The 27,086-nt window shown below is 45.5% G+C and overlaps 1 protein-coding gene across 3 annotated transcripts in view; it reads left to right on the top strand.

The window, feature by feature from the left end:
- Window positions 1-27,086, top strand: part of LOC105285306 (neural-cadherin) — a 148,187-nt gene that overhangs the window by 80,639 nt on the left and 40,462 nt on the right. The window contains exon 1 of one of the 3 annotated variants that reach the window (XM_020033592.2): window positions 50-485. The exons of the other annotated variants lie outside the window; for them this stretch is intronic. Within the exon in view, the coding sequence (XP_019889151.1) occupies window positions 434-485 (52 nt within the window). The 5' untranslated portion in view covers window positions 50-433. Of the gene's footprint in view, window positions 1-49; window positions 486-27,086 lie in introns of those variants that run through there. 3 annotated transcript variants of the gene reach the window in all.

A 27,086-nucleotide genomic window follows, 5' to 3' on the forward strand; every position in this document is an offset into this window, starting at 1 on the left:
GCGGGACCGGCGCGCGATCGCGACCGCGACGAGCACCACACCATCAGAAGCGAACGGGAGCGCGAGGGTGACGCGAGGCTGAGCGCATATCTCGCTGCGAAGATAGAGAGTAACGTTAGCTCGGAGCTCGCGCGCGTTCTCCGCGGCGACGGAATCGGCAGTTTCTGCTGCGAGAAACCGGAAGAAGACGTCACATCGTGCTGAGATCTCGCAGCGACGCGTGCATCTGTGTCAGTGTGTGCGAAGTCGAGTGGTCGGTCGGTGGCCGTTCGGTTGGTGCGGAAATAAACGTCCGCGTGTGAGAGTGTGAGTGCGTGTCCACCGGCGGGACAGCAACCGGAAACGGAAGCTGGGTGATACCGCTGGCGGGTACCGGTAGTGGTGGTGGTCTGGGTCCGTCGGACCGGCTCGTTTATGTGATGAACGTGCTTTAATGGTTGATCCGCTAAAACTCTTCTGGGTTATTACCAACAGCACCTACCTAGGTACGTGCGAGCTTGTTCCCGCTGCGAGAGAACGTTGAGAGAATGATTACGCATCCCTCGCGTTTGTTTACGCGACGAGGGTGGTCGGCGTATTCTTGATGGCAATCCGCAGCGCGATAAAACCACCACTTGAGTGTAATTCTGACGCGGCCGTGAGGATTTCATTTTCCGCGCGTAATTGTAGATTTGGTTTTTTTCACCTGATTTTTCTAACGTCATACATTAGCGTGTTGCCACTAATAAGTGGCAACACGCTAATGTATGACGTTAGAATATTTAAATCTAAATAATTCGTAATTCGTGGTATTCTGAGGATGTACGGTCGAAAAGAACAAAGGGGGAATTCGTTGTATTTTCAGGATGTGCAGCTGAAAGGGAGGAAACTCGTCGTTGGGGAGGAACACGTTCTTCCATATCGCATTTCATGCTTGATCATTCCGCGGAAAATTGAAATAGGAATACCGTCGGAATATCGGTGACGGTAGAGTCACTTTCGATTACGGGCACGTATTCGCTGATCAGGTTCCTGTCAATTATCATATCAATGGTCCCTGTGATCACCGAGAATACATCCGACAATTGTTAATTACTGAAACATTAATCGCCCTGGGCGCTTAATATGTCACCGGCGTGATCACACGGTTGTGTGCACAATAACCGTTCTAAATCACACTATCAGTTACTGTACCAATCCATTATTAAATAATTTTTGAACATCTTCTCAGTTTCGTTAGCTTGTCGCTAATATTATGCCGATAATTGAAACGATCCTGCGAAGATTCCAATTAGAAAAGATCAGACAGCAGATCTCTCATCTAAGAATTATTTATCTCTCACCGAAGGAATATTATCATTGGAAAAAAGATTATCGCAGTGAAAAGAATACGCGCGCATAAGTGTGTGAGTGTGCAACAACGACCGATACAGATCTCGTTTGAGGCTGATCGCGTGTTGCAACCCTAGTTCCCAATTTTGCGTTACATCGCATTTCCGTAACACGATCGGGGATCGAACGGGCAACGGATAGTTTTGTAACATGTTCGACGAAAAAAACGACCTCGTGGCACCTCGCAAAACGTTGCGCAGTGCGATCGACGGAAGCTGGCGGCAGTCAAACTACCCCTTTGTGAAACGCTACCGTGCATCGTCGGTCTCGTTTTTGCCGAGCCGAAACAGTGCGGCATCGAGTGGAAGGGACGAGGAACGCGAGAGAGCGCGAGATTCTACGTGAGGACGAAGTCTCGTCGAACTCGCGAACGAGAACCGACCGCGTTTCGAGAGCGAACCGACGATCGAGTTAGGCACTTCTTCGCGGGCGTGTCGCACGCGCGACGCTGCGAAACTTCATTGCGGCGCGGAACAACGACGCGACGATGCGCATTTTGATGACGGCGAAGACGAGAGAACGTGACGCTCCGATCCGCCACCACACGCGTTGTGTGCATACGTGCACTCACCCCCGAGCAAATTGTTCGCACACGGTTCAACGGATTGCTCAACGTCCCCGGAGATAAAATCGTGTTTGATTCGAAAACGCCGCGAGTCTGTTCTACGCGTTTTTGTCGTCTCGAGGTCTACGCTTCTACAATGTCGGAATCACGCTGTGCGCTTCGCCCGTTCAACCGTTTCACGGCTACCACGAGTTTTGTCAGATACATCCCGGCAACTACGAGGACGAATGTGGGCAGCTACTAAATGGCGGTCCATTTGCCCCAATTTCGCTACGATGTTTCCAACTGCGACCAGAACGAGGAAAGTTACCGCGTTCGCATAGTTCCGTGCGATACACGCCGTTGTCGCCGCCATCGTTGTCGTCGTCATCCCGGCGAATGCAACGTAATGCAATGCACACCGTGAGATTGCATTCCCGCACATTCGTCCAGATATCCGTCCCGTATCGCACGTCCCATCGACTCGGATCTTGAATTTACCCTTTGTCGTCCGTTGTAACAGAGTAATCACAACGGATTAGCAAATTCCGACGATTATCAGGAAACGTGTCGCCTGAGCGTCTCTCGACGAGAGATGTCACGGCGCTTCCGGTTTCACAATGACTCCCTCTCTCGAGCTCGACGCGGTTCACGAACGGAAGTTCTCTGCGTCCTCTCACGAGCGGTGTTCTCTCTGGTGCAGGTGCATGAGAAACGCGCGTTTCGCGAAACAGCTAAACCTTCGCGTACGACGCGTATGTATTTCATTCCACGCTTCTCTTGTTTTCTCGGCCGGTGAGAAAACAGATCGACGTGGAATCCCCATGTCGGATTGCCAACAGGTGATCAACGGGTTAATGAGCGAGGGAGTGGTTGAACTTCAGACGGCAGCCAGGCATTTCGCCAGCCTGCGCCTTTCACATAGTCGTGCCGCGAAAATTGGCGAGCTCGCCTCGAACTTTTTCCTCGTTTCTCGTTCGGCGAGTCGTTATCGAATGTACGCGAGTTGTACTGGTTCGACCGATCGAGAGAGTTACCGCAGGGCTGCGCACATTTTCACCGGAAATTCATCTCATTCCTTCTCCCGCTCTTGCCTCTTCCCTCATTTTGCGCGACCAACGTTACCCATCTTGCTTCGAGATTCAGTGGAAGCGACGAAAGTACCATCGCATTTCGGCACATCTGAACGCGCATCTCGCGTCTGATCGTTATTTAGACACGGGGCTTTTTTGTGCAGCAGGGGGATGAGAGTTAAAATCTCGCCTTCTATTTAAAATCCGATCGATAATCGACACGCGCTAAGCCATCCTAAATTATAAGCGCAGCCGGCGGTTCAGCCTCATTTCACAGAGAATATCTGAGAGATGAAGAGCCACGTTGCTCACCGTACCACGATTACTGAAATTCATCATATTTTTGCTGGGAGAACGCCATTTTTGCGATAGGGGTGTGCTCATAACGAGCAACATTAGCCGAGCACCGCGAGATTGCTTTGGTTCCAGGTATTTCCAAGAAACGAGTACGGACTTCCGAGAATACGATCACGTGAAATTTTCCTCATTTGATCCGGCGAGTCATCAAGCGAACTTTTCCCGCGAGGCTAATTTGGGCCGCTCGAAATTTTCGCTCGTGCCGAAACGAGCCATCCGAAGCACCGATTCCGTTCGATTCTGCGCTTTCGTTATGGCCGTCCTTCTTTAATTTGTAAAACGCGGTCGGTCGGTCGGTCGGTCGGTCGATTGGGTTCGGATTCGTGAACTCGCCAACGTAAAGCACCGTCGAGATTACGAGTATCGCGGTGCAGCACCGCAGCTGCATTACCCCGGATCAATAGCACGAATAATAGCGATCGAGCACAATACGCTTTTCCCCGGTAGATCCGCGAGCGTCCTCGCGACTCCGAGAGGCAATTTCAGAAAAATTACGTGCGCAACGGCGAACGTTTATTATCGTCGCAGATCACGGATTTAACGTTACGAAGCTTTAATCTTCGCGGGCGGCGAAGGGATGGACGCGCGTGTTACCCGCGCGGGTTTTACACAATTCATTACTGATCGTCAATGCCGTAATTACATTTCATTTGTCGCTGCCCGGCTTCGCAGCTTTCTACGCGCGAAATTACGTTGATAGACAATCGGTCCCGGGATTCATCGAAAATCCTATTCAACCCTGCCGATCCCATTCATCCCATTCGCTGGTACATACGGTCCTCGTTTTTTTCCCAGCGAGCTTGTCCCTTCGCCGAGCTGTTAAAACGAGCTGGGGAAAAATCGCTACCGGGGTGTCGTTATCCGCGAGGAGCGTCGCGGCGACGGAAATTCAATGCCCGTCTCTCGCCCGTTTCTCTCAACGCCCGGCGGGAATTTCCTTCACGTTCTTCGCGAAAGAGCGATTCTTTTCACGGGACGCGATACAAAGTGGGCCACAGTTTCGTCGTGCGGCCAATCGGAGCTACCCGTGCTGCTTTCAAAGGGCTCTCGATAAGCGCGTTCGCTCTTGTCCGGCCGCATGTACGATCTGTAAGCGAGCGATGGAACCATCTCGTTCCATTGAACGGCCAGAAAATCAATCCGGTATGGTGGTAATTACATCGTGCATGAGGCATTTACAGGCCATCTCTCTCCTTTCCCCCTTCTCTTCCTCCTCCTCGTCGCGCGAGGTATTCCACCGAATCGCGGATTTATATTGAGACCAAGCGGGATCGAGCGCATCGACGGGTATCGCGTGTGCGCGCGTGTAACGCCTCGGATTTATGTCGGCGGGTTATAGTTCGGCCGGGGGATGAATAAGCCCTCCGTCGTCGGCAATCCGAGCGAATCACGAGCATGCCGCGGATGACACGCATAGCGGTAAATCCCGGACATTTCGCAGCGCCCGGACATCGGTTACCGGTAACGTGGCTCGTCAAAGCTGTCATTGTTCACGGTGAATCGTTCCTTGCCGGACAAGACGCTGACGCGATAGCGCCGTGAAACCGCCCTCTCTTTGTGTTTCCGACGGGATTGAAGCGCGACAAAGTGCAGATGCAATCGCGGACATCTCGCGCGAGGACCGCACTCTCTCCATTTTCACGTCGCTTCATCTGCGCGAAGATCGTTTGATATTCCGCGGAGGAACCGACAGCTTCCGAGTTACGAGTGCGATCGAGAAACTTCGCGCGTGCTGCAATTCCAGGGTACGATTATAATTGGAAGCTGCAGCTGCTCGCTGAAATTCCGGCAATTTTCACGGTTTCAGGACTCCAACTTGATTCTTCATCTAAAACGATGAATTTCGGAGTCAGATAAATTTTTATAAAATAAGTTGGACACGAGTATTGTTATCGAAATTGAGAGTTCCCAGAACTGCGCGCAGTCAGATAACTTTAATCATCGTTAACGGAAAATATAAAAATATATCCTCCAGTCCCAAAGCGAAAAATGACGCTGAACGTGCTTAAATCCGACGAGGGGAAGCGGCGGACACTTCCCGAGAGAGTACGTGACGAGCAGAAAATACGCGAAACAACGGATGAGCCGTCCACCGTTTATCAGCGACGCAACGTAGCGTTCATTAAATTCACAAGCAACGTCGCGATATCTGCTGCAACGCCCGCGTCGTCGTCCGTGCTGTCGGTTCAATCATCGCTTTTCCACGATCGGAAGGAAGCCTCGGCACCTCGACGTCATTAAGCGGAGCAAACAACCTCTCCTCGAGCGTCTTCGTTTTCTCCTCGCCGTCGTCGTTGCCGCTTAATAAACTTCAAGACTCTTCGCCGTGAGCTCGCATTCACCCTGTTCGATCACGCGTCGTCTTCCCCGGACGTTCAAATCCGCTCGCTCGCTCGCTCGCTCGTTTGCCACTCGCACACAGCTGATCGCTCTTTCTTCCCCCTGTCCCGCCACCTACTTATTCATCGCGTGACGTTCGCGATACGAAAGCAAAGTGGGATTTAATTTCGCTACTGTGCAATTTTGCGTGTGTAAACTAGGGCTCTGATTTTATTTTGTTTATCGAATATACGTGTAAACGTTAAACGTTTATCCGTTTACACTTATTTCCAGAAAAACGTTTAAACATTTATTATACGATTATTATACGTTTATTATACGAATTAAGGATCGAAGCTTCGAAGATGTGAAGTAGTCTTCGAAGGTCAATAACTTGAAATTATGCGGTAATCGACTACATGCAACCAATTTCAGCTTGTGTTATCCTCGTGGTGTAACGTCGTCGTCGTCGAGGTGGTGCAACATCGTCGTCGTCGACTTGGTGTAACGTCAATGACAAGCCAATGACGAGCCAATGAAATTAAAAATAAGAGGTGGAGAAAAATGTTTACTTGTAGAAAAATGTTTATACGTAAGGCGCGATTATAAACAGATAAACGTTTAATATACGTGTAAACGTTTTCCGTTTATACGTATAATACCTTAAAACACGTATATTCGGGAAAACGTTTCTAATGAACGGATATGCTAATTATACGTGTAAACGTGTTTCCGTTTAAACGTATAATAGCGAGCCCTAGTGTAAACGCGAGTTCCAGTCTTACCACCCCATTTTCCGTCGTTCCGCGATCCCAATCATCGAACACCCGTGTTTGTCCGAATAGCGAGAAATTGTTCTGTCTTTCTTCTCTTCTTTTTCTCACTCTCTCCGTCGCCTTTTGTCTCCACATAGAGTCTCCTCTCATTTGCTCCAATTCCGTCGTGCCTCGTCGTCTTTCAGATCAGGGATTCGCCCATAAATCTTAAAATAATCCTCTCATTTCTGACGACGCCGGCGTGGGCACCTTTGTCCGCCTAAGGAATCAAGTTCACTTCTTGCGAAGGTCCACTCGATAGATTAAAACTTTGCTTTGTTAAGAGCTCTCGTTTAACTGACGGCCCGCTATTCCAGCGCGACATTTATTAGAGTATCCAGCGGCGCACGGGCGCCTCTTTGCTGATCATAATTGACTTGTCAGTTACTTTGTGACCGCCGCCCCTCTCTGTTCCCTTCGCAACTGAACTTTTCTTCGCAATCATGTCGCTTTTACGTCGTCCACCCTTTATGGAGACGAAATTGTCGTTCGATTCGAGGTACCAGTAAGCCGACAAAATTACGGGGTAGTTAATGACGTTCTCAGTTTATGAATGTTGGTTCGATTTCTACTTCAACCGTCGCGTGTTCTCCACTTTGGCAACGTATTTTGCAGTACAAAGCACTCGCTTCGAAAATTGACGTAATAGCGTCGATTACTTCGCCTTGATCATTTTTCTTTTTTAATTTAACGTAGTTCGTTAATCGTTCCGCGACAATTTTCGCAATAAAGCAAGAGGTGTGAAACGTCAGCGGCACGTTAAATATTAATTTCTCGCGACTAAGCACACGCGAAACTCGTCAAGCGGCCACGGTTCGTAACTTTTGCGCCGCAATTACCGCGAGAGAACCGGTTCTTAATTTAGAGATGCGTGCGTATATTGCATCTCGCTGTCCGAGGAATGACGTGCACATGGCTGCATGCTGCAGCTTGATATTTCTTTTTTTCTGGAAATACACGGCTGTTCTAATTTGATTACACACGCGCGCGCATGAGCGAGACGACGGACGCGGGTTCTTGCTGCAAATAAGAACGTAATGCAATTATACACGCGGATATAAAACACGTACAACTCTGACTTTTAATAAATAACTGTATATGGGACAATGTGGAAATCCCGCTGCGCCTTTTGCAAAAACCCCTGTCATATCACGAGAAATATCGATGGCCGCGATATTGCATCCACAATTCTCAAATATCACCTGATATTGAGTAGCGGAACTCATCATTCGGAAACGCAGTTATTCGCAATTAAGCTCAGATTCCACAGGAACTTAAAACTAGTCAAATATTCAACGCTGAAAATCACCAGAAAAGCCAGCAGATGAACAACTTTCCTGATCTCTGTAAAACATGCGAAAATCTTTCTGATCTCTGCAATCAGCCTGAAAGCTTCAGCATGAAAATTTTATAGGAAAGATCCCCTTTGAAGGGAACAATTCGGTAGATATCCCGCACGCGTACGCGCGCGCCGGAGCATAATCGCGAAGCGTATCGGTTCGTGCATACACATCATGCATGCGGATCCGTCTGTATTTTCGCAGGATTGACCTGCCCGGTGTAATCAGCAAATTCGAAATTTATGAACATGTGCAAAATACTACAAACGGTCAGGTGAACGCGCATAAACATTAACGTCGACGGCGCGGAACGACGGAAAGCAACGTCGCGCGCGTTGGTATGGCACGTTATTGCAGATACGATGGCGACAGAGAGGCAGCGACAGGTCCATTCGCGCATTTTCCCATGTATGTATATGCGGTGGGACGTGCGAGTTCTGTCCGCGTCAATAGAACGTATTTGCGCGCGTCCACCCGCGAGCACACACGGCTACATGACGAATATGAAGTCGTGTACTTGATCCCCGGGGATTACGTACTTCGCGTGGCGTGCATTCACTCTATCTGAATAAATCCTGATTCCCCGGGAACATCTTACGGGGGTCTAGTCGTTGATTTTTATCGCGGAGAGGAACGCATTCGACGCTGCGCGATTTATTGTGAAGATAGTCATCGAAGGGAGCAAGGCGACCTGCCGAACGATGCACGAAGGAGATTGAATATTCGAGCGATCTATCTCTTTCTCTGGGGGCATGTAGATATGGAGTAACAATTAATGTATGAGCTTTACTAAATTTTAAATTAAAGAGTCACTGCATACAGCAGAGTTGCAAATTCCATATGTTTTATGTGCGTCTCGTCGCATTATTTAAATTACATACAAGTATATAGCACAAATTTTTGCTCGCACGTGTAACGCGCAATGTGATGCAATTATCGCGATGCGACCATTCTTTGAAGAAAAATAATTTTCCAGTTTTTCAAGAAAATAATTTTCGACGCCTTTCCGCACTACATTCCGAGACGTTCAATCGGAATCGCCAAGTGCCTCTGAGAGACTCGTTTAAACTCACCGGCGATGCGCATAAAGGCGACAAATCGTCCAGGAGATTTGAGGTCTTTGCATCCGGAGCATGTCGAGAGCAAACTGAACGTTTTTACTCCGAGAAAGCCGATTTCGCGTGTATCTGTGGCGGAATCGTGCAATACCGTCGCGCACACGCGGTCTTTCGGTCAGCGTGGATATGAAAATATTATCTCAATCCGTCTCTACGAAACGTCGATGGTGTGTTGCATAATGCATCGCTTACCCGAAAAGGGATACATCGGCGAGTACATCGAATGTCCGATCAAACGACGGCCACTGGGCGGACTGGGAAATATCCTTTTACTTTGGGAATCTTATATTTATCCGCACGTTACAGAGTACGCACGTTCGTCCATTGCGTGCGCCGATGATAATAAATTCTATTTGTTACAATGCACGGTTCTCTCTCTTTTTTTCGAGTGGGCGAGATTGCGCTGAAAATCGTTTTTCAACGACGAAACTGAAAACGAAGTGTCGCGTGTTCCGCACGCGCAAAATAGCCGACAATTCGCACGACGGGGCTGTCGATCAGGATGTAATGTGATTTACGGTTAATTCGGGTATTCCGATGGAGCTGGCTATCATTGGCAAACGAAATCACCCGCCGATTGCGCGTTTGCGTGCCTCGCATCTTAAATAGTTTGAAAAAGCCGAACCGAGAATTCTAGAAAATTTTACCTACATGTATTCCGGCAAGCTTTCGTGATTTCTTTTACATGCTTTTATAGCACTGACTGAAGAGACCAAACGCATAAAAACGCTATTATACTGTTCGTACTGGAAATGCTCTATACGAAATATGAATATCGAGTGTAAGCGTAATTCTTTCCACGTGCATTACGTGGCTGCCACGCGAGCGCCAGTTAATGAACCGCGGTTGGAAAACTTTATATGAAAATATACACGAGAGGTTCCAAAAAATTTCACGAAAACATTTCTTAATTAGAGAAGTTGCGCGAAAACATTTCTTAATTAGCAGTTTTAATTAGAGTTGGCTTTCTACTTTATGACGGCGTTCTTTCGCCACTGTTTGAGCTTGTTTACGAGCTAACCCACCCACCAGCTATTCTCACAGCTTTGGATTAAATTTTCCACGTTTGAGAGAGCTTTTCCCACATCTCACGGCAACGTCGGTCGTCGAAGAGCTTTCTGATTCGTTCCACCTTATTGCGCCACGGGGATTTCATCCCCCGGTCACGCGGGGAAACCTGCCACGCGGGGAAACCTGCCACGCGCCATTTGTCGCCGAGAGAGCGATCGCCTTCACCTATTTATCGAGAGATCCGCCCTCGCCATTCGGAATCACCGTCGAGGGTCTCATGCCTGACGAGATTTCGAAAAAACGAGTCGTGTTCCCGGAATATACCGCGGTAAATTGACAATTAGCGAAACGCCATTTGTCTCGCGCGTCGAAGCGAGGAACGCGACGAGCGAATCTTGTTCCGGAGCGCGTCGGCGGAAGCGATTACTGTAGGGCACATGGCTGGGTTTTCTTTCTCGCGGAAAATATGAATGGGCTGAAATCGCGATGCTGTAACCGCGCGCGCGCGATAGCCGGCACACGCCAGTGCACCTTTTATCACCCGTGATTTATGACGGCCGACGCGGAAAACGGACATCGCTCAATCCGACTCACCCACGCGCGAACATTCGCCATATATTCACCAAGATTACCCAAGATCGCGCACTTCGTGGCACTCCACGAGGCGAGTGCCTTTGAAGGAAAGAACCCCTTTTTATTCCCCATCACGGTGAATCGATACCACCCTCTTTCGAGGAGCTCGCTTCTTTCGGCTTTTAGAGGCTGACTATACTCGAAGTGACTCGCGAGAAATGTACAATCGATCATACATATTCCATAACTCAATCTCGCGAATTGACAGCAGCAATCGGCAGGATTTTAAAGTCACGCGAAGAGAGAGAGAGAGAGAGAGAGAGAGAGAGAGAGAAGCGTGATTATACAGGGTGTCCCGGGTTTTAACCGACAAACTGCGGGAGCATATTCTACTAGTGGAAATAAGAAAAAATTCTTATATCGAGTTTGCTTAGAAATGCTTTATTACAAAGTTATAAACCAATATTGAAAAGAAATATGAGATAAGTAACAACGGAACATAGTGTAGAATTTGGAAGGTCGAAGATGTTTATGTTATGTGTATTCATGTTCACTAGCAATTACTATCAGAATGCCAAAAGTGTTTTCAAATGAGGAATACACTGATATTCATTTCGTGTACGGATTCTCTGACGGAAATGCACGAGCTGCCGTACGAGAGTACCAACGTAGATTTCCTAACAGGAGAGTACCAGATAGATTTAAAGCAACGAATTACTAATTCAGTTACTGAGATGCAACAAAATTTTCAGGAATGTCGTACTGTAACAAATTCTGTACTACGTCGATGTCTAGCTTGTATCGATGTGCAAGGACAACATTTTGAAATGCGTCACTAAATCATTGCGTAGATAATTTTTATTTTTGTGAAAAAATCCGTTGTTACTTATCTCATATTTCTTTTCAATATTGGTTTATAACTTTGTAATAAAGCATTTCTAAGCAAACTCGATATAAGAATTTTTTCTTATTTCCACTAGTAGAATATGCTCCCGCAGTTTGTCGGTTAAAACCCGGGACACCCTGTATAAGCTTTCATATAATAATAATAATCATCATCATCATACCTCTCTCATGATCGTACAACTCGCATGTATGCGATATAAGTATAAGTAAAAATACAGTGTACACGCGATGTACACTGTATTTATCCACCTTTTCTTTCCGCATTCAAATACGCTCGCGGAATCCAGGAAAGCTGGAGCACTTGGACGTTATTCCGCTTGGTATGCTCGGTAACTTGGGTTCTCGCAAAGATTTACACTCGTGGTTTTTCACAACGAGCGAACGACACGATTAACAAGCTCGTTTTGTCTACGCCTGTGGTGCACCCGCGTCGACGATAAAACATCGTTCTTCTTGCAGGAATGCAATTACCCGGCTGCGTTCTGACGAAGGAACCGGACGCGGGTAAGGAGGTTGCTTTGTAACCCCCGCGGAAAATTTCATTTACGAGCGCGAGGCAAAACGTGGACGTGGAATTAAGGACCGCGGGATTAACGTTAAGTATCCGCGGGGCATAAACAGATGCAAGCATGGAGAATGAGAGAGAAGGAAAGAAAAAGAAACGTTCGCCGCGACAAGCGAAAAATTCCGCGGCCAGGCGCCGCGACGCTCCTCGCCGCGCGCCGGGACGAAACCGAGACGGATACAAATCGTACGTATCGCGCGTCGTCTTCCGCGCTCGTAATCCGCTCTAGTGTGCTTGTACAGGTGCATAAAATATGCCACCGTAAAACCGCAAATCCTATTTACGTAGCGCATTTCCGTCGCGCGGATTTACGAAGACACGTCACAAGATTAATAGACATGAGCTCGGCGGGGAAGGAGAGGGTGTCTAATATGCGAAATATATGACTGATCGTGAATATCGTATTCTTCCTCAATTTTAGCATTTTTATTCCTTTTTTCATAAACATTACTTCACAGCCTCACGTAGCGTTTATTTTGGATTAAATGACCAATTGTGAACGCTCGCTGTATTTTTATCGAATTTATCCTCAGATTGATGAAATAATATTGTCGCTGGTCACGCACGCGCTCCAATTAAAGCGATTTTTCATACATCACTTTTTATTAATCACGCGCCAATTTTAAATCGTTCATTTATATTATTATCGCCAGACAAATGCGTCTTTTAATAATAATTATCATTGTATTTGTTGAAGATAATTATTGTTAATGTCTCGCATTTGAGAACTGGGTTTGTTCGTGCCGCGTTATTATTATTATTATTATTATTATTATTCAATATTTCAATATCAATTTCCCAATGTTAATATCGCTTAATATTATCAGTAATATCAACATCTAAAATGAAAAGTCCGTTATTTCTGGATCGCTGTACCGCGCCGGTATTAGACCCGTGTATTTTAAGCTTGATGTACATAATTATCGAATTTTTCTGCAGTTCAAACATATTAAACGGACCAGTATCACGGCCTGAAATCTCTCGTCGTATCGATACCCGTCTGCGGTCCCCATTTTTTACGACGAGATTAATTGCGACCGCAAATCAGATATAACCGGAGCGTCGTGTAATTACGCGCACACGCTATGCCAGAAAATGCCGTTTATTGACGACGCGATATCCGTGAAACTGCCGAACGACCCATTTATCCGTCACATGATGATCGAAATATTTTATAAACCCGGACGTGTTGTCAGGCCGATGAGTTGTGGTTAAACCCGTCGCGACCGATTTGTGCAACCGCGAATTGGCGGGCCATGGCTCACTTTTTTTCCATTCACGATAGAGGCGGAAATGCGCTTGCTCGCAAACCGTCCGTTATCGCGGCCGTACCAATTAATAGTGCACCTGTAATCAGTTTGTTATTTCCGTGGATATGCGCGCGATGTTGCAAACGTCGAAGATTTCGCAGTTTTCGAAAAGCCTTTGTGCTTGAAATAAAGCTACTCGTTATATCCGCAGCTCGGTTTAATGAGAGCAACCGTAATGACTGTTTTCTCTCTTGTTTTCTTTCTTTCTCGTTTTCCGCCGCGCATCGAGAAACGAAAATCCCGAACGTATTTACTCCGATGCAGTCTAGTCTACCGGGCAATTCAGTTGTCGCGTGCATCGCGTTCACATCTGCTAATTTTGTCATTACCGTCACGCTTACATAAATTTCCAATGTCGGCACGTTGACGCGATAACGAAAATTTACATCCATCGCGAGCATTATTGTTATTTTTAACCCGCTAACGGGGTACAGTCGCGTTCGTCAGGAAGCCGTTCGCATGTTCTGCTCGTTCTGCTTTTCGAATTCGCGCATTTTAAACCGTTGCTTGAAATTTCCATTAAGTTCTCGGACAAGAGGATCACTCTTAGGCGATCTGAACTTTCACGTTCTCCCACATTTCCCGCGAGAAATGATAATGTCGTCTGTGCGAATCGTCCGCGCGACTCGTCCGCGATATGTGACCACCCCTCGGTATGCCGAGACGCAGACAGAGGACCGCAGTTTTTTCCGGGAGTTTATCCGAGAGCTCGGTTTCGCGAAAATGGTAACCGTGAACACGGTGGCCAGTTACACGTGCAGGCTCGTTTACGTAATGAGCGCGTTTCATTATTTAATCCACTTTAAATTCCTGCAGATTATAGCGCACTCGCGTCCGGTAAGATTCCGTCCCCACACCACGCGCCGTCTACCCCATTGAGCGTCGCCGACACTAATTAGCATCCCCTATGTTGCCTCATCGCGTGCCCTCCCAGCGTGCCCGGTGTTTCCGAGGTTTTTCCGGCTGCGAAAAAACGGCGAGATCCGGTTTGCGCGCGAAAGGAGAAGCTCGTTCTTGCGAGTTCCCGCGCGCGGTTTCATGGTAATCCCGACGCGAGGAGGGAAACAGGTGGAAGCCGAAGGTGGTGCAACGCGCGTAATTGGTTCCGTCGACTTAAATACGATGAGAACCGTACCGGCGAACAGGGAAGCGAGCGCGATTTCATTAGAACACGCGCCGCGGAAAATGAAACGCGAATCGCGTGGAATTTCCGCGCATTTTCGGTCTAATAATGATCGAATCGATTTTCGCGGCGGTGCAGTGTTGCGCGAATTTCAGCGCTCGGCTATGCTAACGAAGCACGATGTCCGTTTTATTTCTGATTCGTACAAGGGAGCGTATCGTGTCTCGCATTATAAGCTATTAAAGCACCACGAGAACTACATTTGATGTGAAAGAAGAGATTATGGTCCGGCAAAGGCTCATTATATTACATTTCTGCGGAATTGCACGTTATTGCACGGCATCGTCCGTCATTAACGATCATTTTGCTATTTCCGTGTAATTTGCGACGAGAGGTATTTTCTCCAAACAGAGAAGGGAAATTAGACTTTGCCTGAATACACGCTCGGGGCATTATTACCAATAAGAACCGGCGAAAAGTTACGCAACAGCTTAATAGCCGTATTAATTAATGGCAAATGAAACTCGCTCGTGCAAAGTGTGCAGAAAAGCGGGGAAAGTTGAACGGGCCGACGCCACAGTTTCAATCGTGTCGTCCGGAAATCGCGCTAACGCCGAAACAGATGGCGTCAAAACTGCCAGAAAACTTTTCCTTATGTGCACCTGCGCGTGTCTCCATTACGGATGAAAATTCATTCCGCGGCTCTCTAGGCCGCACGCCGGGGCGACGATAATGACGTCACGTAATGAATACGCGACGTTGGTAATTATACACCAGTGCAATTATATTTTGCAATCTCGCGCGGCATTCCGTTTGGCGAAATGCTTGTAGGATGCATTCGACAAAGGCTTTATTGCGAACAAGCAGATTGCGTTCGATTTTGCCGGTGGCATATTATTTGGCAAATTAGGAGTCGCTGTTTTCGCGTGGAAATATCGGAGCATCAACGTATCTTGATAAAAATCTTGAGAAAAAAGAAGAAAAAATGGAAAACCATTCGTAAATCGGCCTTACGAGCGCGAATTGCATAGGAAAAACGATATTCCTCTTTTATTTTCGAAAGAGAGCGGTATTCGGATTCCACGAGATCCTAAATAACGACAGACAGAAGAGAGACGGGAAAGATCGGATCGCCGATATTAATTTCTGCCTCCAGTCATTCGAATCGCCATCGGACGTCGCTCGAAAGCCCGAGCTCGTCAAAGGGATGAGGAAAACACGATCGCGCGGAGTATAGGCTCGTTATTGAAGTCGCTCATCCGAGAATTCTCGTCTCGGCGAGGAGCCGCGAGGTCCGCGCGCGTCCGCTCGCCGCATATTAAAATCGCGCGGAAACACCTCGTCGCGGCGTGTCTGCGAGAGGTCTCTCTCCCTCCCCTGGTCTCTGGTGGAGTGAATGACCTAAATTTCTAAAAAATTGCTGTCCTTATCCGGGCGCATCTAGTTTCACGCGCGCGTTTCGTGCATCAGGCCGTCCCTGGATATAAAAAGGCAAAAAAAGGAAAGAGGAAAAAAGAAAATGAGAAATGAGGATATAAATGGTGCATGTCGCGACATTTAATTATCTTCTATGGATATGCATAAGCCATCGTGGTCCTCGCCACATCCCATTCAACCCTCTCGCTTTCTCGCGAACACGCGCGCGAATTCATCGCGACGCACTGATGCGCCGATAGAAGCGAATCGCGACTCCTCCAACACTGACATCCTGATCTTGCCAAGCCGATTAAATCCGTGTACAGAATGCTTCAGAGGGTTGCATTCCCCGAATTCGTTTCGGAAGACAAAACCAGGCTCCACCAGCCGCGGCGAAGCCTGAATGGTTATAACGTGTACCTAACCCTAGGAGGGATTTTAATAAAGAGATACGGATTATATACAGCGCTAGCTTCATGAATATATTCTTAACAGTTTTTGCAATTATTACGGATTTCTAGGTATGCGTACGTGTATGTGAATTTATTTGAAATTAAATTATCTTTATTGTTTCCCATGTTTTGTTACAAACAGCCTTTGATTATTGAATATTGAAAGCGCGCGCAGTACAGGGGGAAAATATTTTATCCGCAAGATCGCATTGAATTATAAGAAATATTGTTCCCCGTTGTAAAGAGAAGAGAAGATATCTTTATACGAGATTGAAGATTAAACGGATTATTGAATCGGCGCACGATTGAATTGGATCCGAGTCCGAAGCGATTTTGTCTGTAAAAAGGGGATGTTATTACTGTCATCCTGATGGGCTTTCTCTGCGTGAATCGTGTTTCCATGTGTACGCTGTATGAACGGTGTAACAGTGGCGCGTGGAGCGCGAGAGTGCACGCACTTGTGCCGGTGATATATGGACGCGCCATATTTCATTCGCAGTGCGTGCACTCCGTTGTTCCCACGTACTAATGCGCGCGATGGGACAAAGATTTGTGCGTTGCACCGAAAGAGAAGACCGCGCGCTGCTGCTATTCTGCAGCAGCCGCCAAATTGCGGCGCGCGCATTTGTCAAACGTTCGACAAATGCGACCGCGTTTGCATCCACGTAACGAGCGACGTTTCGATGCGCTATCGCGTGCGCAAAAGTTGAAAAAATAAAATATTACTCCACGCTGTAGGCTGATTCGCCTCTCGGTTCTTGAAAAAAGCGTGCAAACCGAGAAAAATCGCCGCGGATACAAATATTCGCGAAAGTAAATACGCAACGTAACGTAAAAAAATTCGTAATGAAACGGAGAAAAAAATGTATTCACTCGGCGCACTCGGCCGCGAGGGAAGAATCTAGACGCCGATTTTACGCGGTCGGACTTCTCGACCGGGGTTGCAGTTTGCCCTCGCGGTTAGTATCGACACGTTGAAATCACCGGAACAGCGTGGAGAATGCATCGATGCTTGCGTGAAATGTGTAATACTTTGTGTTTCCGGGTTGGAAGGAGAGAAGGGAGAAAAAGTATCGCCCGCTCTATAAAATTCTCGCCTCGGAGCACGTACCCTTCGGCATCAACGACAATGCAAAATGGATTATCGCCTCTCCCGTCATACGTGACGGCGTCGATGCGCCGTTGAAAATTCGCGCAAACAATGCGCCGCGATGCTCGACAATCAATTCAGAACGCAAAAAGCAAATAACACGCGACGTGCATCCGCAGGCGAGACAACGGTTAAACGCATTTATTTGTGTCAAAAGAGTACGCACGCGAGGATGAAACGGATGGGAAGCCACACCTCGTGTCTTCGTCGGGAATCGAATCTTCTTTATTAAACATCAAGCTTCGAATGAACGGCTTTGCAATATTCATGCGTAAACGGTTGTGTTAACATTTTAATGACGGGCTCTATTAATTTTTAGTCGCGCATAATGTTCGATTTCTACGGTGTATTTCCCATTATTACCTGTCGCATTCCTCGAGCTCCAAGCCCCGACCAGCGTTTATTCGAGATACTCGTTACGCACGCGTACCTCGGCGATATTGCAAGCGCGAAAGCAGCGTTGCGGTTTTGTATCCCGTTGAGACTCCGAGATTTAACAAGTACTCGGCCACTTTACGCGGGGTATCCATTCGGGGCTTACGAAGAAGATACCCCATGCACCATCGTGATAAAAATATGTGAATATCGGAGCGGGAGAAAGAGAGGGAAAATCTGGCGCAAAATTAGATCCGCAATCTTTGAAATCAGGGATTTGTTCGAAATTTTCGTGGAGCGCAGAGCAGAAAATATGATTTCCCTTTCGTGTTTTTTGCGTGATTTCGCGCGTTTAACTTCCGTTGAACGCTTGTCGTGCTTAAATATCATTGCCAGCACGAAGAAGAACGTCCGATGAAAGCGGCTGGGCGATGAAGATAAAGCGACTGCGTTTCAAAACGCTTGACGAGCTTCGGGAAGTTAACGTCATGCTAGGATGATAATATAATGCGCGAATATTAATGAGCGAATCATTAATTTCCTCAATGAAGAGCCGTCTCCCTCGCAATAACAGTATTTTTAATAATTATTCGCCGCAATGGCGTCGCGCACGGAACTGGAGACAGTTGTTATTCAATCTTTCAAGCAACACGGCAGGCAGCGAGTGACGTTTATAGCGTTATTCTCCTTTTTCTCTTCCTTTCCGAAAGAAATTCTTACTTAAAGAAATTTTCATCTCTCGCCTCTGCAATTCACATTTATTATTTTTTTAACCAGCTTTCCACGATGTTTCGTCTCTAAACGTCGCGCGCGCCTGCAACTTTCATATGCACGCGTAACGTTCCATTTAGGATACCAAGCGCGCGGTAAAAAAGGAATATGCGGGTTCCACTCCTTTCATCACAGATTCCACAACGTGTGCGGTCGCAAATGGCTCTCCCAGCTACCACTCCGTGCCGATAACGTTTCCGCGTCAGGAGCGATGCGTGTCGCGGGAAAATATCCGCTATCCCGCCGCGCGATCTCGTCGGGCATTGCGATACGAAAACGAGACTTTAAGAGCCTCCCGACGCATTCGCGTTAACGAAGCGCGCGAGCCATTTCTGGAATCGACCGTGCAGTAAATCCTCCTGATACCGTTTATCGCAAGGCAATAAAAAAAAGAAAGGAAAAAGAAAAGCAACAGGATGAAGGAAAAGGGCGGGTGGATGTTAAGAATCGCACCTCGAATCTCACTCTTATATATTGATGATTTAGCGGGTACTTCTGCGAGCGGATAAGGGGCTTCCGCTTCGCGTTATGACTTTCGGCTTTGCCTCGGTTCGCGCCCCGTATCCATTTACGTTATCGAGCGCCTTTACGATACCGTAAAGGCGAGTTTGCCTGCGGTATTCGGCCCCGGATCAACCCGGTTAAAGTGAAAACCTCGAATGACCAAACTCATCGTTTAGCAGAACCGTAAAGCGATTGATTATTTTGCAAGTTACAAACGGCGCATCGCGCGGATCGCGAGTTTATGTCAAATTTGTAAACTCACGAGCGTTTGCGCAAATAACTTTCAGTAAATTCCTTCCTCAAAGAATTCCTGGTTTCATTTCACCGATAAATTCCATCGATTGTTCCAACAATCTCTATTTGTTGTGAAAAAATTATTAGAATATTGCGGATGTCTCGATATCCAATGTACCTTTATGCCCAATAATGCCTTCCGATCTTATTCAAATTCAGCTTGTCCTCGGTCACATTAACTCGATTTCACGAGCGCGGATGCAGACGCATACGCGCGTATCTTTCGTAATGAAAACGTGCCGCTAGTTTCGCGTTTTACGTTCCGCGAACAACGAAAGATAAACTTTCTTACGACTTCGCTCGCGGCGCATCTACTTTTACACCATCCCGAAGGTGCATCCCGATGTATCCTGGGGATTGCCGGGACCTCGCGTCAGGAACGGATGCACTCTGGAAACGGAGATTTGAGATGTGCATTGGATTCGTCACGGCATATCACTCGCGCAGTCTGCTCGCACGATGAAGATTCGATTAAAGGCCATTTAAAGGAATTTAAAGGAATTTACTCGAATGGTATTTTATATTTTATCAGACGCAACGACCATGTGATCGATTAACAATTACATTTCTCAGATGTGCAGAGATCTCACAGATACAAATCGGTTACTGGTGGAATTCAACTGTAAAAAAATACGATTAATTTAATTGGACTAAATTCGAAATTTCGTAAAATTTCCTCAACTCGATTTGTGAAAGCTTCAGATTGTTTACAATGTCGTTCACTTATGACGTTGTCCTGGCTTGAAAATATAGTGCGAAAATGCAAACTCAGGTAAGCGGCGGGAACATTTTTCACCCGAGGATAATCCAGCGAGCATCTATACGCGCATAAAAGACGTCGCGTGAGAAAATTTCTACGTGGCGAGATACTTCCTGAGATCCATCCTTTTCGTGAAAATATTAATATTAGTGATGGGTCATTAAACTTTTCACGTATTTATTCGTCGTTCTCGTTCCTCATCCGAGGTCTCATCAAGTAAATAAATAAATTCCCGGGAAACTTGCAGTTGAACTTTCAATCGGTTATTTAACTTTGCGTAAACATTAAATCGCGAGCCGACGCTTGCGTTACGCTTTTGCGAAATTTTTCGAACTTTTCGCATGCCCGCCTCCATTTCCGATGTATTTGATCTGAAGCAATCGAATGGATGGAAATAGAAAAAATTGCGAAGGATAGCGAGGAAGAAATTCATATTAATTTATTTTAATCCTGCGCTCTTATATTTTTCTATTTAATATCGATTAAAAAGCGAATGGATGGAACGAAAGAAAGAGAGATGAAAATCGGAAATATGACGGTCGCGAAGGCAAATCCTTGTTCTCTGTTCCCGTTAAAGGAATTAAGAATTCATAAATTCACTCTGAATTCCCATCAAGAATTTTTAATTCATTTGTTTTCACGGAGATTGCGCGTTAAATATAATTGTTCCTGGATTTACATCATCAAATATATAAGCGTCTTTTCTGAACGCGTTAAGCATGCCTAAAGATCTCTCCTTGCGAAATCGTGACAAAATTTGAATGGCCTCGTTTCGTCTTCCGAAATTATTCAACGGGGAACTTCGCATAGGAGATTTGGTTAAGTTGCAAAGCGCGTGGGCCGTTCTTCCTTCTCTCTCTTCCCCTCGCAATATTACGCTAAATGTAACCGATGTAACCCTGGATTAAGGTTGATTCAGTTTTATTCAACCCGCTAACGCACACACGCGGACGCACCAGCATCACCACTCATCCCTATTTGGCGGTACGCGCACCGCGCGGTAAATCGCACACTGCGGGCACGTATTTTCTCATGCGGAAATCGCTCGTTTCCGACCTTTTCGGAATTTCTATCATTTGCATCCGATTACCTGATCCAGCGTTACACGGAAATCCGATTTATCGTTGCAGAACTTGACGACACGACCGTCGATTCTGCCGGCAGCGCATTGCCGGCTCGTGTTGTGACAACTACTCCGGAAAATCCGCCGTAGAATATGGAATTCGGAAATGTCCGGAAAAAAGGGACAATCCATTGCGATTCATTTGAGATTCGCGTTTTCATTTCCTGAGCGAAGCGATCGACGATGGTTACCTGGGCAACTGATTTTCGTTTGGTCGGAAAAGTCGTATTTTAATTCTCACTTGATACGATTATTCACAAACTTGAGTACGCGCGAACGTTAAACATCCGAGATCCACGGAAACGTATCTCGCAGTTTAACGTGTAACTCTATCTTTTCGCGAGCCTCGGCCGGATTTCACGTCCAACGTTATGACAGTCGGTGTTACGCAATACCGCACCGATATTTTAAGAGATTAGTATATACACCTGTGGATTTTATGCCGATAAATCCGTATCCCTGTGTTCGCAGGGAAAGAACGGCGGACGAGAACAGGAACAATAGCCAGAACTAACTTGGTTGAAACTAAATCACTCTTGAATTAAATACTAAGCGATGGAAAAACTGTGACTGAAACAACTATGTATCAAATGCAAAGTACAAAAATTTTATAATTATATTTCTCTCCGTACGTGCAAAATGTTTTAATCTATTCGATGGTAGAGGCGTGCACGCATATATTTTTGGTAAAAACACATTCGCTGCCGAAATTAGCAATTGAATTGCAACATTTCCCGAAACGTTCTTTGTTTAAATTTATAATGCTTCACCGCGGTAAGAACTCACGTTCACCGCTGATAACAAAGGAGAAGCGAGGTTTAATCTTATTGGGAATTATTGGGAACTCTTGAGAGTTTATCGATAGGTTTTCGGTGCAGCCCGTACTCTTACTCACAGACCAACGGAGTTGCTCAGGCTTTTCCTTTTTGTCAGCCAATGAACGTCAAGTTTCCACGACAATCTGCCGAGGGAACGCTACCTCGGAGAACACACATCCCATGATTAATCGGAAGGCTTCAAGCGGAGTTAGCGATGTTCCTCGAACTTCCGTCGTTTCAATGAGATTCCGCGTGTCTGACGGAAACCGTTTTTACGTGTGCCTGTGTAAGAGATAGAGATAGAGATAGAGATAGAGATAGAGATAGAAAGAGAGAGAGAGAGAGAGAGTCGCATAATGTCTTTGCTATGATATTTCCATGCTAACTAAGGATGCTCTTCGTTCACGGCGGACGCCTGCTTCGCAAGTCGTAAATCGAAAACGACGCAGAACTTAATAGTCCTTATAAAATCGTGAAAGCCGGGTAATTTTCGCATCGTATTAAACCTTAATGCCCGCTTTTCCTTCGTCGTGCTGTGCGTCGATGTATTTTTAGCGGAAACTAGAAGAGCCGAGAGCGAGAGCCGGCGAAACGCGAATCACGTAATTGTAATAAATCCGTTTCGAATGTATCGATTCCTTTATGATTGTTATAATCCTAGCTAAATTGCTACGTTTTGTGAATTATTGGAAATATGAATATGTTACGTACACACACGCGCATCCGTGCGTGTATTTGGTGCGTGAATGCACATTTAAAGCCATACATCTCGTAATTTTGGATTTGTATAAATCCAATTTAAATTCGCCATTTTGTATTCTCGCAGATTTAAATTTGAATTTAAATGGATCGTACATCTGCATTTATATGTTAATTAAATATATTAATCTCAGTTTTCATCAGGAATATAAGAGTATACAATTTGCGAGAATGTCTAGCACACCAGTGTGCAAATATTGAAAAAATGTCCTCTCTTGAAATTTCAATTTCCTTTAGAAGAATTTCCTTTGTACCTTTAAAGCAACAACTTTCAATTTACAGATTTATAACGCTCGCAATGCAAAATTTTATTATAATTATAATCTTGGTTTTCATTTATATTCTATATCGCGTGCGGAATATGTATCCATTATGTTGTTAATAACGTAATAATTAATTTACGGAGTACTATGAAATTAAACACATCTCATCGACGAGAGCGGCAGCGCACAATAGACGTAACGACAATATACAGCCATTTAATAAATGAACTTATTTAATTTAATTTAAAATGTTTTGCACGAGTCAAATATCATGCGGTTATCTTCAACAACGATAACGAAAAGAACTCGGTTATGTAAAACGTTTCGCCTTCAACCTACGAAGAACCGAATTATGTAAAGTTGTCTTTTATGCACCGAACAAAGTTTCATTATCGGAAACTTCTTTGAATATACGCTATCTGAATATCTCCATGCCCGTTTGCCGGCAGGCTTGCTCCGACATAAAACGCGCACATGTTCTGAATAATGTTGATTAAAATATCATCTTATCGCTGACCGGTAATATTCATCGCACGAATCTCTCACGTTTAAATCTCGCAAAGCCATTCCTGAAGAAACATAAATCGAAGGAAACACCCTCGGAATGATTTTAAAACACTGTTGCTGAAATTCTCAGATCCGTTCCGCTCATGAAATTGAAAGGAAGAACTCCAACGCGAGAATAAAAATCTCGCAGCCTCTAAATAAATTCGTGAGATCATTCATTCACGTTCAATTAAAAGTTTCACGGCAATTACCTTTGTGACACACTCAACGGATCCCCTCAAACGTGCTCGACAATTATGACGGGGGAGTAGAAATAAAAAATGAGACTCGGCATCTGGGGAAATTAAGAGAATTAATGATTTTTTCCTCCTAAGAATCCCTTTTTCGCGACATTCAGACGTCTCTTTCGCTCTTTCTCCCTCTCGTCTCCGTCATTGTCGCTTTCGCGGAGCAAATCCCCGAAGCCCGTCATTCAACGACCGACGTATTGTGCGGAAATCTTCTTTTCCCTCGGGCGAAAGCAATTTCAAAGGACAACGCCCCGGGGGTGACGAAATGGAATTTACGAAATCGCAGCGTCGTGACGGCGGGCACAATCGGAATCATTACCGGCCGGCGAAACAATCCAGTCGCGCAGCACAGGTGCGTGTGCATTTTATTAACGGTCCGTGAAATATTCCTGCTAACGGACGTACGTAGTCGACTAACGGGAAACCCGAGGGTGCAATTGCAAGCCGTCTCGCCCAGCAAATAACTTACTGGGACTTGCGTCGTAATTTTTTCGTGACGGTGGCCCATTCGCGAAATAAACGCGTTCGATTATCTGGCGAACAGAAGCACGATTATTCGTTGTGGCCGCGCGACCGTTCGACGGTTTTCCGTTACTTTTCCGAACGTTTCGCACGTGCTTGCACGTGAGAACATTGCTCCCCTGGTTTCTTCTATGCTTTCACGTTTGCGCGAACTTTACTGCCGAACGCTTGGACATTTAGCGGCCGTTGCCGTTAGTCTGAAAGAGCGATTGTTTCTATCGTTTCTCTTTAGAGAAATGCACTGGCAGAAAGGAACGCTCCGTGAAAGCGAATGTTTTAATTAAAATCGTGCCGCTATCCGCTTCACTGCGAGCGCTTCGAGTCTTAATGTACGACGGTGACGTTGACAAACTATTAATCGTTCTAAAGTTAAAACAAATCTAAATTATCATCTATTTATTTGCGCATATATTATATATAATTTTTACGTGCTTCTCAAATTTATTAAAAAATTTCTCTCGTTAATGCAGGATTTATATGCAACAGTCTAATTTTGTCAGAGGCAATCTCCATATTCTGCCGCATTTTGCGGACAACATCTCGCTTTGTTCACATGTACGGTTATTGATACCTATCGGTCTCATCGATTGTTGCGAAACAAATCGAAGAAGAAAATTATCACGAGCTTGACATGTTGACAGGCTTAAATCAATTTTCGAGAACAAAACTTGACGCGGGACCAAACCGCGGTAGATTCATTCCACTCACGCGAGATTCAGAATCGCGGCATCCGCTGATCACCGTTTAATTAACGGTGTATTTTCGCTTAACATGAAACAGCAGCTCTCAAATTTCGCGATAAACGCGCACGATGGCCGCTCATCAATAATGCAATCATCAAGCGCGCCGGAGTCGCAATTTTTCTCATGCCTCTCGCGATTTATGCGTCGACGCGAAATTAACGTGCCGCCGGCAATTTGGCCGTTCTCGCGGAAAATGCATCGGTTAGCTGCGAGCTAAAAGTAACATTATGGTTGTGCAACTATCTGATAGTTTGAGGTGCCCGCTCGCTCGCTCGCGCGAGTTTCGCGTGCCTCATCTTTCCGTTCATCTTTCCGCTTAATTTGCGGCTGCAACCGTTGTCGGCAAACATTGCGGTTCCGTGTAACGTTGCCGGAATCAATCGCGCCCTCGCTCTCGAAGCAAATATTTTCGCGCACGTTTGAATACCGCCGCCAAGTTGCTGGCAGAGTCCACGTGCACCACGTATGCAACGTGTAATTGCAGGGCGGCGCGAAACTAAATACACTCGCGGTCACTCCGAGCTCGCGAAGCGATGACTCGTGAAGCGGACTCGCGCGGATCATTTTACGTAAATGACCTGCGAGCTGATTCCGATGCGAATAGATGCGATGCGATGCATCATCGCCGGAGATTTCAGCTATGTACAGTGGGCCAGAAAGCATGCAAAAGCGGACAAAATTCAAGATTTCTTTAGACTTTTCTGAAATTCGAGGTACTTGAGGTTTTGAGGTTGCTGATAACGAATCTGACATGGAAAATTCAATATTCAAATTAGTGGATCCAATATGGCGGTCAATATCTATTAATTTTGATCGGATTTGTATGGAACTTGATATTTAATGGTTTTCAAGGTTGCTGATAACGAATCTGACATCAAAAATTCCTACTCCCTACTCGGAGCGTACAAGCGCCGCGAGAGACAGTGCCGGCACGGTAGAGCGGCCTATCAGCAGATGGGGCACCGTTGCGTAGGACAAAATATTTTCTATTTGTTACATTTAGAACAATGAGAAATAAACTAGTGAGATAAATTGTCGAACTTAAAACTTTGGTGTCTATCCGTCAAACTAGCTTTATATCGTGAAAAAATGCATTCTATATATTAATATATATATATTAATATTATATATATACCTATATATTATACATATATATAATATTAATATATATATTAACATTAATAAATATATTACTATTAATAAATATTCGCTATCACGTGAATTAATGCACCTTATTGTACGTATCTAGTCGCGTAATCGTAGCAAATCTGGGCGATTTAAAACTCATGTACACATAGCAAATTACAGTATTCGCAAAATATCGCCGAATAAGTTTAAAGTAGGCATTATAATGAAGATCCTGACACCTTCAATTTTTGATTAGAAAGTGGAGTCTCGGGGAGCAGGAAAACAATAACCTGTACAAAAGCGAAATGAATAAAATTGATTTCACAAGAAGTCATGATACTCAAATCAGGTTAACGTCCACAGATCTTTACTAGCTTTTTCAAATTCAAATACCCGTAATACTGATATTACATAAAAGAAAAACCTTTAAAAGTGATAAGTAAATTTTTCATATGAGAAAAAGAAATTATAAATACGTTAGGAAACAAATAACATTTTTCTTGTTCATGATGCCCCTATATGAACAAATATTGAATAACCTGTAAAAACATTTCGCTACGGCCACTTCAACTACTCTATTTTAAGATATCGTGATAATTGAGTAAAAATTTGAGTGTTGGTTTTTTGCCACTTTTGTGAGTTTTCTGGCCCACTGTGCTATGTGGCGAATACACTTTTGCGCAACGCACCAGTGTAGATTAATAATAATCGGTATTTAGGTCGGTTCTTTATGTGATGATACCGTTCCGCGGATGGTCCCGCGGATGCACGGCGACGCACTCTTGT

The sequence above is a fragment of the Ooceraea biroi genome, chromosome 11, assembly GCF_003672135.1.
Source record: "Ooceraea biroi isolate clonal line C1 chromosome 11, Obir_v5.4, whole genome shotgun sequence".
Taxonomy (NCBI): Eukaryota; Metazoa; Arthropoda; class Insecta; order Hymenoptera; family Formicidae; genus Ooceraea; species Ooceraea biroi.